Here is an 11884-nt window from a genome sequence, read left to right as displayed (position 1 = left end):
TCCCCTCTTTAGTCACCAAAGGAAACTGAATCTCTGAGAATTTTGATGGTATTAAAACCCCTCCATGTTTCTGTGTGCACAGACTGAAGGAGATGCCCCTGGACTAACAGCACAAGCCCAGGATCACAGCTAACACAGAGAAAGTCAGTCTCTAGAGCCCACTCCACAGAGTGGGGGGTGATGGTGGTGAGAAGCTGCAGTAGATGTTCCCTCCATCCCCCTTGGTGCTAAACTCCCACATAGGAGCAGTGTGAAAGGTCAACTTGAATCATTCTGTATCCAGACAAGGCCTTTGGAGCGGGAGTCTGAGGAGGGGCAGCAGAGGGAACAGGGGCTTCAGCCTGGACAGAAGTAAGACTTGAACAGAATTACTTTATTAGAAAGAATCCACCCAAGCTTATGCATCTGTATTCAACAAGATGTGACTGCTCCAGTTCCGGAAGGCATCCACCTGCTGTGTCCCATCTCTGCGGCAGGAGGTGTGAAGTGCTGGCAGAAGGCAGCGGGTCAGCCCCAGCAGTTGGGAGGTTGGTGTGTCCCATGGGAGGTCAGGGCAGTCTGGAGATGGGAGGAGGATTGGCCACCACCACACTGGCACCAGCCACTGCTGAGTGTTTCTGGGTTACAAGCCAGATCCTATGCCCAGAAAATACATGAGGCTTTATTGGAAATGCTCTGTGCTACTTGAAGGGAGGAGTGTAGAGCACTTCTCTGCCCCAGGGGCCGTACACAGCTGCTGAGAGCAAAGGCAAAGACAGAGAAGTTCTCCCATTCTGTTGACCTCTAGAGTTATAGAAATTGCAAGAGATACTAAACCCAAATCCACGGAGACATTTTGGTTCCACAGGAGATTTCAGATTTATGTAAACCAGTTTTCAGGAAAAACAAGGACTTTTTAGTAAAGCCTTGGAGTGTGTGTTGGTACATAAATAAAAACCCCAAAGGGCCAGGCTTGAATTTGTTCAGAAAAGTGAGGAACAGGTTGAAGGCAAAACTCCCAGTGCTATGTTTAAGATCAGCTTACTTGGATCAGAGCAGATCTCTTGGAACCTGGCATTACTATTGCTGTGTTTGGAATACTAGCTTAGGGACAGTATTCTCATTTCAAGGGTACATCAAATATTTAACAGTGCCACTTGGAGAGGAGCTGAGTGTGAGCCAGCCCACTGAGAACGCTCCAAAAAGAGAGCAAATTTACTTCTAAACCACAGTAGGAAGCGCTTTCTGACTCAGCAGAAGTCCTCTGAAATGAATACAGTGTTCAGTGGGGGAATGATGAATTATTACTGTTTGCCTACTTCCTCCACAATTATTTTGATCTTTAGTGTTACATATTCAGAAAACATTTTTAGTGCACAGTAAGAACATCAAAAGGTACCATGGTTTGTCTACAGTGCAAACACGATGGGCAAAGCGATGTTCCCTGGGTGGCCCTTTCTCCAGCTGTATTTGATGCAGTCACTCTCCTTAGGTCTACTTCCAGAACCTGTAAAATCCCAGGGCTATGGCTAAACACGTGAACACTGAAGCTGTTTGAAAAAAACAACAGAAGGAAACAATTAGCTGAATACTGGTATCACCTTCCACATTCAGGAAATGCACTGCCCACAGATGGCAGCATGGTAACAACTCCAGAGCAGAGCCTCCTAAACTTCTCAAATGGTCTCATTTTAGAAGACAGTGGATGAGGTGTAGGGTACTGCCCAGGTGAGCTGGGGGTGGAATTCAGCAGTCTAAGGAGCAGACTCCAGGGACACAGCTGCACTACTGCTCTGGATAACCCAGAGTACAACAGGCTCTTACTACTGTCACCCATCTGTTGGGAAGGGTATTGCAGGAGAGACAACTGCACCCGGGCTTTTGTCAGATGTCATTAAAATGATTCCCCCCTGCACAAAATGACAGTGAGCTGACAATATCCACAGCTGACATGACATGAGGTTATCCAGGCAGCTCCTCTGACACCTGATGAGTTGTCTTCCAGATTTGCTAAGCTGCTGTTTCAGCAGTGTTAGAACAAAGCTAATGATGTTTTCCTTTCAACTTGTCTTCACTTCCAAATGTAAAGCATTACTCTCTTTTTATTGAGCTCCAGTAAGACAAAAATGTCACTGGTTATAAACATATTGAGAAGACAATCCCAAACCAGCCTGAAACTTGTTTGGCCTGGCAGGAGAAGATGTCAGTACTGCCAGCCCGGGGGGGAGGCAGAAGGCTAGTCCTGAATATTGGCCACCTTTAAGGGTAACTGCAATAAGCTCAAAACTGCTGGAGCAACTCTGCCATGTAAATAGCTGCCCTGCAGCAAGCAGAGGTACCATCAGAGTAAACAAGGTACCCAGGTCTCTCTCCTACTCTTTAAAAAGAAGTAAAAATCATGTCCCTGTTCCCCCTAGTAAGTCGTGGGTGTGATCCCAGTGCAGCTGCAGCAGTGTCTGCGTATCCTCACCTTTCCTGCAGTCTCTGTCACACTTGCTCCTGCCTGCCTGGTCCCAGCTTTCTGCTGTTATACAACTGACAAATTCCCTTTGCATATGTTCTTGAGGAAAATGTAATACATGCAGAACAGAGCACTGGTACTCACTTCCTTGCACATCACATACCTGCCAAGTAACGTATTGTGTCGAGTTTGTTGGATTCCATGAGTGTTTTTAAGGAAGCGATTTCAGTGTCAATTTTATTGCTGATCTCTGAGATGATGCTGTTGGTACTTGAATCCTGAAAGATGAAAAGACAACATGTATCTGACAGTGATCTCCAGCCCTTTCAGCTTTGCAAAGCCAAACAAGAATACCACACTACCAGCAACAAGGGAAACACATTTCCGGCCTCTCAGTGAAGTAAAATATGTAACCAGTAAGAGACCTTAGGAGACAGAGACCACAGTTAATGCCATCCAGGAAGAATACTGAATACTCAAAAGAGAACAAGAGAAAACTCGGATGGTACAGACTTCTGTCTGTGACATGCCTGAAGGAGGCATTCTACAGCACAGAGGTGGAACCCTAAATTCTTGCAAAACAAAGGTTTAGGCATTCACAAGCCATGTCCTGGAAAGGGAGGAGATGCTGAAGATGGGACATACAATCGTGTCCATCTTCAGCCTCTTTGTTTCCAGCGCCTGTGGGCAGCTGAGGACTTCAGCCCTTCAAACACTTGTCCAATACTCACTTTTTTATGAAACTCTGTAGTTGCTTCCATCAGTTTCCTCTCCTGATCTGTAAACTGTGGATGAAAGATAAATGAGGACTGCAGCAACAGATGATGTGACATGGAAGAGGTGAGAGTGTGTGCACAGAGCAGCTTACCATGTCTGTCACTCTGCTCCGCTCCAGGTTTATGTCCAGCTTGCTGTCAGCTCGGATCTTACCGGTCTCATTCTTCAAAGCAAAGCAAGATTATGAAAAGAACCATTTGCTCTCCCTAATAGGAGCTTGTAGGTACTTGCTGTTTACTTACCATCAGCTGCTGCTTAACTTGATCTAATTCAATTTTCATTTTCTAAGTGCAGAGGAGAAAAACACAAAAACAATTTCACAGATTCAGAAAAGTGCTGCCCAAGCTCCTTGGTCAGGTCAGTGTTACCACCCATGCATGCAATGATTTGTTCTTGACTAAATATCCCAACTGGTGTGTTCAATTTGTACAGACACATAGAATCTGCTGGGAATTTTGCTTGAAAAGAAGGGATTATTTTGTAACAATGGTGATGGCATTACAGCAGAAAAATACCAAAATGCTATGGAGCAAAAGTGAATCACAGAATGTAAAGGGTTGGAAGGAACCTTGAAAGATCATCCAGTCCAACCCCCTGCCAGAGTGGGATCACCTAGAGTGAGTCACACAGGAACTTGTCCAGGTGGGTTTTTAATGTCTCCAGAGAAGGAGACTCCACAACCCATCTGGGCAGCCCCTTCCAGTGCTCCCTCACCCTCACAGTGAAGTTCTTCCTTATGTTTCTTTGGAACCTCTTATGTTCCAGCCTGTACCCCTTGCCCCTTTTCCTATCATCGGCCATCACCGAGAACAGCCTGGCTCCATCCTCCTGACACCCATCCTTTATATATTTGTAAACATTAATGAGGTCACCCCTCCATCTCCTCCAAGCTCAAGAGCCCCAGCTCCCTCAGCCTTTCATCATGTGAGGTCCTCCACTCCATCATCTCTGTGGCCCTGTGCTGAACACTCTCCAGCAGCTCCCTGTCCTTGAACTGAGTGGCCCAGAACTGGACACAATATTCCACATGTGATCTCACAAGGACAGAGTAGAGCAGTGCTATTGTAGCAAAGAACTATCTGACTGCTTTCCCTGCACGTATGGTTAATTGTGACCAGACTGTACTGGAATCACATTTACATACAGAAGATTACTCTAAGAGATGGAGATTTTCTTTACAGAAGACCTGAGCAAGTCTTATTATGTGAAATAAATTTTTATGTGATCGACAAAGTTGCAATCTACAAATACTCTGACACTGAGAAAAGTATCCAGAATTACTTTCACACTCCTATCTCATTCCACAAGAATGTACAACAGGTCTCACCCAACACCTATTACAAATTAAAGATATTTAAATGAAGAATATTTATTAGTACCTCATTCTCTGCTCTCAAGTTGGCAAATTCACTTTTCTCCAGGATGACCATATCTTTGCGAATGGAGTCCAAATGTGCCATTATCTGCTGCAAAGTGATTTCCTTAGAAAGAAGAACACTTGTCATTGGTAAAGTTCCTTCCTGGCAAGTAAAGATTTTTAAGGCTGAAATTATGAAAATAGCTACTGGAAAGCAAAAAAATGGGGAGACTCTCCAACAAGGAAGTGACAGAAACATAGAATTTTATAGCTGCAATTTGTTTGAAAGACACAAAGGGAAGAAACTGTGTATTTTAGAATCTCAGAAGCAACACTCCTTTGGTTTGCATAAGGAAATTACCACACCATTTAGCATGGAGAATGATGTATCTACATGTGACTCTGCTTTTAAAGCTGAGAGCCAGTAAAATGAAGAGTTCTCATTTGTACTACAAGCAAACAGTATTTCTCATGTCCTACATTAAACTAAATTTGTTAAAATACACCCTGATGCAACTTCCACTGTAGTCTGATAATTTCCTCGAGTGAAACAGAGCTTTTACAATTCCTGGGAAGACCTCAGCTGCATTCACACTGAGGACCTGATTTGCCTCATCCCACCTTAAACCACTCAGTCTCTGCACCGACTACACCACAACCCCCAGTGTTTCTTCCTAACACAATTCCATGCAGATCATACTTGGGACACTGCCACTCTTTACAGAGAGTAGGATTAACAAAGAGAATGGTTTCCACTTGGATGAAAAAAAATAAAGACACACAAGTTCCTCTCATCTCCTGATATTTACAGAAAGACAAAAGGTGGCTTTTATTAAGAATAAATGCCAGTAAGATAAAAATCCATTGGAAGTAAGGCTCAGTAGGTTAAGTAAAATAGCAATGAATGCTGTTTATTGAGAATGGGATGCAGTTCCAGCTTGCCCAGTCTTCCTGGTAGTTACTAACACCATTTCTGTGCACCAGAGCTTTACCATCTCAGCACAGATGTCTGACCTACATGAAAAAATGTTCTTTTTATTTTGTCTGTTTGTTAAAGAGAAATTTGTCACCACCTCTGTGATCAGGAGAAAAAACAGTTGTGCTACTCAATGCAATTCATGGCCTCCAGATACTCAAGTTCACATTTATGGATGTATCTAGGCCAAGGAGATGCCTCAGTGCTCTGCCTGCGGGTGGGCCAAGGTGCTGCCCTGACCAGGGCAAATGGCTCGATTTACACCAACAAGTAAATAATTCAGAGCCCATTCACTGTCCCCAAGGGTGACTATGCCACAGAACGTGTCCAGATGGCTAAACCTCCTCCTTCTAAATCAAAGCGTCTCTGCCCACCCCTATGAACAGGCAAACTGGACAAACACAATGTACGTCAAACAGAGGTGACATCGTTCCTAAAGTTCAGCAAAAACACTGACAATTTGTCGTTATTTCAGCTGGTTTTGTGTTGTCTCAAACAACCCTGCTTCAATCCCTCTGCTGCCCTCAACTATTGTAAAGCACAGTTAAGAGTCTGCCTTCCCCCCAGAGCTTTCTAGCAGCAAACAACGTGATCTCCACATGGCACCTCCGTTTAGAAACTGCTGCTGTGAGACCAAGGGTATTGGACACTGCTCCTCCTGACACCACCTGGACACTTGGGGAAACCTCTCCCTGAAGGGTTTCAAGTACTTCAGATGCTTCCCTGGCTTTTAAACACGCAGTTATGAACCAGGATATCTACACCCTGCTGTAGGTGACTTTTTACCTGCTGAGCCTGTGTAACCATATCCTTATAGACTGTGTCTAAGCTGACATTTGACAGGGTTATCAGTGCCGACACGATGGTCTCCGCTTGCTCCTTCCCGAAGCCTGCAAGACAGATGAAGGGTGACAAGCTGAGGCAACATGAGAAAGCTGGATGGAGAGAAGAGCAAGAGGCACCTAACAAAGTGGAGCACTCGAGTGGGCACAGGGGAAGGCACAGTGACTCAAAACTGACAGCGAGGAGACAGTTGCTGCAGCTTTGAACCAGGAAACCCACAGCTGAATGCTGCAAAGGCCTGACGTGCCTCAACTTGGAAGGTGCTGCAATCCTCTGTGCAGCTGGCAGGAGCCAATTTTTGCCCACAGTTCAACTCTGCACACACTATGAAAATAATTCAGCAAAATTTCACTTTATCATCAACTTTCACAAATTCTGTTCAAACCAAGCTTCCCTTGAGCTGCAAATCATGCACCCTATAGAGCAGTGAGGCTGAAAGGCGTTGGTTTACATTACTAAAAGAGCTCTGTCTCCTTTATGATAGTTTCCCTCCACTCAGTGAGGTGATAGTTCAGCTCCTCTGAATTCTCAGGGTTGCTGACCTTTTTGGTAATCGATTCTTTTGTGTATCTTCCTTTAGTGTATCTTCCTCTATATCAAGAACTGTCCTTGTTGCATTTAAAAAATGTGGAGAAATTCACTCAATCAAGAGAACGGAACCTTGAGAACTGCCTGCTGCAAGTTTGAGTAAAGCTAAATCCTCCCTCCCTTCTGTGATATGTGTCTGTTTGACTACAGAGCCTGTCACTGTGGTACTGAAGTATTTGTAGATGGCATGGAACAAAATAAACCAAATAACACCACAGCGTACCTCAACCAGCCAGACTTCACCCTGCAAGTTCTAAAGGAACGTGAAGAAGAAACAGCTGAATTCATCCTGAGGACAACTAATGCCTCATACTACCTCAGCTACCTGAGGACTGAAAGTGGCAAATACACTGCCAGCTTCTAAAAACAATTCCAGAAGAGATGTAGGAAGCTACAGGCTGACAAATCTGACATCAGATTTCATTTATGAAAATAAACACTCTTAGAGAACTACCAGGAGTGTTCTGACTAGTGATACATACTATCATTAGACCCAAAGAGTGGAAAAAATCCTGACCTCAAATTGCATAAAGTTCCAACTGTCACTTAGGAGAAAGATCTCAGGATTTTAAAGGTATCATTGCTAGTCTGATTAAGACACCAGCTCAAAAGCTGAGTACGGATCAAGCCAACACCCAAAGCCTTAGCAACTACTATGAAAAGGAGCAAAGAATAAATTAAGTGCAATGTTATATCACTGCTTGAATTCATGGGACATTCAGCTGTCAGACTGTGCCAGCAGCTCTGTTCCCTCCCCTTTGAAACAGGATGTGACAGAAGTGGAGAATTCACAGGCAGGTATCATGAATAATCAGAAGCATAGAAAAGCTTCTGCTGAGGGAAAAATTCAACAAGCTGGGATTCCTCTGTTTGGAGAAGAACCATGAGGGAACACGACAGAAGTTTACATCATCATGAGTGACACAAGAGATGAGATGTTCAGTCCCTCTTCCTACAGGAGAGCTGAGTGGGTATCAAATGAAGCTCATAAGAGCCAGGTTCTGCATAAACACCAGCAGATGCCTGAAATCCCCTGGGAAAGGACATTTTGGGTACTAATCAGTTCAGAGTGGCTCACAGACTCAATAAGCTTTTCCAATGAAAAGACTTTCACTGAAGGTTACTAAAACTCATACCTGATCCAAAACACCTCCAGGGTGAAAACAAGTGGAGGCTTAGAAAGTACAGGAGGATGTGTCACATTCAGCTGCCCCGTTTCAACACCATTCTGCAGGTGCTGACTCACAGCTGCTGTCAGCAGACAGGACCCAGGGCTAGATGAACCTTTCATCTGACTCCAGACAGCCACACTCAGAAAACCCAAGTGCAGGTATGAAGAATGTGCCATGGCACTATGCTGCTGCTGCTAATATTTCTCGTTAGAAACTGTTAGGAGGCTAACAGAAGGAACTTCTATAGCTTCAATTTTTTTCTAGAAAACAGTTCTTTAACTGTAATTATGACATTTATGAACTATATTATGTTCCTCAGCTGGAAGACACTATATAAACTTGCCTACAGTTACAAATAAGGTAAATCTAATGTAGCATTATTTGTGTGGTTCCAGAGGCAACAGACAGTGGCAGATGCCCCTCTTTTGCCAGCTGCCAAAACATTTTGTAACACCAAGTATTGGTGCTTGGAGAAAACTGACAGCACTCAAAGTTACAGTACTTGAACAAAAAGCTATCCTTTGAATTATTTATCAGATATCACTTACCATGGGCTTCCAGGTCCTGCACTAAAGCATGGGTATCAAAAGTTACCTTCCTCTGCTCCAGGGGAGTGATTTCAACTCTTCTGACATCATATGACTTCCTAACGAGAGTGGCAGCAAAACCTGGGAGTGACAGTACAGGATTTAAACTTGCTGATTGGTTTATTGAGCAATATGATGCTTTCATCACAACAAAGCTGGACAGATGTGGCAACAAAAAGCTGGGTCCCTCTGATTGCTGGGTTAAAGTACCCATCAGAAACTACCATTCTCTTCTCCACAGGAAGTCTATACTACCTAGGACTCGTATATCCATCTCAAATGTATTTGTATACCCAGGACCCTGAGCAACAGCCCAGCATCCTGACAGACCACAAACAAAACTCACAACCAATTGGTTTGTATTATTCGAGAAACATCATTTAAATCCTGTTCCTACTTTTAAAACATCAGCAGTTCTAACCTGCTGCTGATTTCTGCTGGTTACCATAAACATAATTTGGTTCTGCCCAGAACACCTCAATCACATTCTCTTTTCTCTCACAATCCTTTCTAGCAAGGAGAGTGTCACAGGTGAAGAAACACAGAATCCTAGAATGGTAGGGGTTGGAAGGCACCTTTAGAGATCATCTAGTCCAACACCCCTGCAGAAGCAGGTCCACCTAGATCAGGGGACACAGGAACATGTCCAGGCAGGTTTTGAAGACCTCCAAGGAAGGAGACTCCACACTCTCCCTGGGCAGCCTGTGCCAGGGCTCCGTCACCTGAACAATCAAATAGTTTTTCCTTATGTTTAAATGGAACTTTTTGTGTTCCAGCTTCATCCCATTACCCCTTGTCTTGCCAGTAGATACAACAGAAAAAAGTAATGCCCCAACCTCCTGACACCCACCCTTTAGACATTTGTAAATATTAACAAGATCCCCCTCACTCTCCTCCAGACTAAACAGCCCCAGCTCCCACAGCCTAAGGAAGATGTTCCAGTCCCCTGATCATCTTGGTGCTATAGGTTTGGGTTTTTTTAAAGCAAGCTACACAGCTCTAATGTTCAGAATTCATTTGTTGGAAAGTAACTGGGAAACAAAGTGATATGATGTTTGCACTCAATACCTCAGAGATGGTTATGGTTAAAGATCCCCTGTATGTATTACATGAGTGTTTTCCCACAAGACATTTCACTGCTGCTCTTGCTTTATTTTCCCCCTTCTTTGTATCTTTCTGGGACCTTGCATGTTACAGATACCATTCTGATGGATTCTTTGTTATCTAAAAAGCCCCATTAATTCTAAATCCATACTTATTTGAAACCTTTTGCACTGCTGGCTGTCTTAACCACAATGTTGTTCCATATCTTATCTAGACTTTGACTCAAGGATTTTATATTATTTAAACAACAGGGAAGTTAAGCTGTATCACTACTAGATAAATCAAATTATGTGCTACCCTATCTCTATTCTAAACCAGCCTTGGTATCCAAATCAATAATTGTATCAGATAAAAGATGATAGATGATGCAAGGATTTCAGTGCAGGAACACCGAATACTATGTACAAGTAAAAATAACTCTCAACATTGTTTTCACTGAGCCACAACAGCTTTCAAACACACAGCTCATTGTAGTCCAAACAAGCTTCCCAGAGAGGGTGTTGAATCTCCTCTGGATGTTTCCAAACTCTCCTGTATGTGTTCCTCGGTGACCTGATTGAGGGGAACCTGCTTTAGCAGGGGGTTGGACTGAATGATCTCTAGAGGTCTTTTCCAGCCCTGACCATTCTGTGAAATAGAAGTAGTCATTTTTTTTCCATTGGGTTAACAACTACACTGTAGAAATGTTCTCCTAGAAAAGCTGGTATTACAGCATGAAGCTTTTGGTTGCCTTGACATCTCTGTTCCCTACAGCTTTACTCTTCCATGCCTGAGAGGAACAAGGCTGCTTTCAAAATTCACTGATGCTTTCCCATACTGTATCTGAGCCTTTTTAAGGCTGTAAGACCTGGGGCTGTTTAGCCTAGAGAAGACGGAGGGGGGACTTCATCAACACTTAATAGTACCTAATGGGCAGACGTCAGAATGACACAGACCTTTTTTTCTGTAATGTCCAGTGACGTGACAAGGGGTAATAAACACAAAGAGTTCCACTTAAACTCAAGGAGAACTATCTTTGCTGTTCAGGTGAGGGACCCCTGACACAGGCTGCCCAGGGAGGGTGTGGAGTCTCCTCTGGAGATTTCCAAATCTACCTGGATGTGTTCCTGTGACCTGATCAACTTGGACGGGATAATCTCAAGAGGTCCCTTCCAGCCCCGACCACTCTGTGACTGTGTGCCTCTCGCTAACTCCCCTCGCTCCTCCCGTCTCGCACATTCCGTCAGTGCCTGTAGGCCGTTCTGGCTCTGCAGCCCGGTGCCCCTCGCCTCGGCCCTGTTACAACCCCAAAGGAGAGCGTTCTGCGCTCCGTCGCACGCCACCTCCGGGGCCGCCCCAGTGGCTCTCCCGCAAGGGCCCACCCGCCGGGCACCTTGCGCGGCCGCCACCGCAGCCCGCGGGGTGCCGAGGCCCGGGGTACCCCCCACAGCAGCCTTGCGCCGCTTTCGCTCCGCGGCCCGCGGAGGTGCTGCGAGCTGCCTGCCTGCTGCGCCTCACCTCTGCGGGGAGCCGGCGGCGGCGGGGCCAGGGCCGGGAGCGGGGCCAGGGCGCGGAGGAGGGCGCCGCGCGCTGCTCCCCTCATGGCGGCACGAGCCCCCCGCTTCCGGCGCGCCCGTGCCCTTGGGGACGCCTCGTCCGGCGGCGCGCCGCGGGGTATCCTGGGTACTGTAGTCCGGCACGAGTCCTGCGCGACCGGCGCCGCCCTGCGGGGGGGAGGAGCGGCAGCGCCGGCTGCGCACGCAGCGCCCCCTGGCGGCCGGGCAGCGCGCCGCCCGCCGGCTTGGCCCCGATGGCCGCCGGTGCCGCCGATGGCCGCCTGCGCTGCGGCTCGGGGCTGCCCTGCTCTCTGGTGCTCTGCTGGTAGAGGGGCCGGTGCCTGCCGGGAGCAGGGCTGGACTCGCGGAGTTCTGCAGCCACAGAGCACAGCTGAAGGGGGTGAGACGGGGAAAGAGAGCTGCAGGCTGCTCGTGCTTGGGAAGTGTACAGAGGGGTGTCAGAGGGCTGGTCTGAGGGCCCAGAGATTAAGCAGTGCACTGGTAC

The 11884-nt window shown here is 46.1% G+C and overlaps 1 protein-coding gene across 4 annotated transcripts; it reads right to left on the bottom strand.

The window, feature by feature from the left end:
* Positions 1 to 352: 352 nt before the first annotated feature.
* CCDC90B (coiled-coil domain containing 90B) lies at positions 353 to 11451 on the bottom strand. 4 transcript variants are annotated; one of them, XM_061991004.1, is made up of 10 exons: positions 11342 to 11451; positions 8702 to 8821; positions 6337 to 6440; positions 4597 to 4698; positions 3460 to 3501; positions 3309 to 3380; positions 3172 to 3225; positions 2604 to 2718; positions 1379 to 1486; positions 353 to 636 (listed from the first exon to the last, which is right to left on the bottom strand). In XM_061991004.1, exons 1-9 carry the CDS (start codon positions 11424 to 11426, stop codon positions 1389 to 1391), a joined length of 792 nt encoding a protein of 263 aa, XP_061846988.1. In that variant the 5' UTR covers positions 11427 to 11451; the 3' UTR covers positions 353 to 636; positions 1379 to 1388. The 4 variants fall into 4 exon arrangements, with proteins under 4 accessions (XP_061846988.1, XP_061846995.1, XP_061846980.1 ...); XM_061991011.1 differs by having other exon boundaries at positions 353 to 558; XM_061990996.1 differs by having other exon boundaries at positions 353 to 1486.
* Positions 11452 to 11884: the final 433 nt, after the last annotated feature.

This window comes from Colius striatus, chromosome 1 (assembly GCF_028858725.1).
Source record: "Colius striatus isolate bColStr4 chromosome 1, bColStr4.1.hap1, whole genome shotgun sequence".
Classification (NCBI taxonomy): domain Eukaryota; kingdom Metazoa; phylum Chordata; class Aves; order Coliiformes; family Coliidae; genus Colius; species Colius striatus.
The sequence above is the reverse complement of the archived record's forward strand: the minus strand, read 5'-3'. Positions and strand labels throughout refer to the sequence as shown.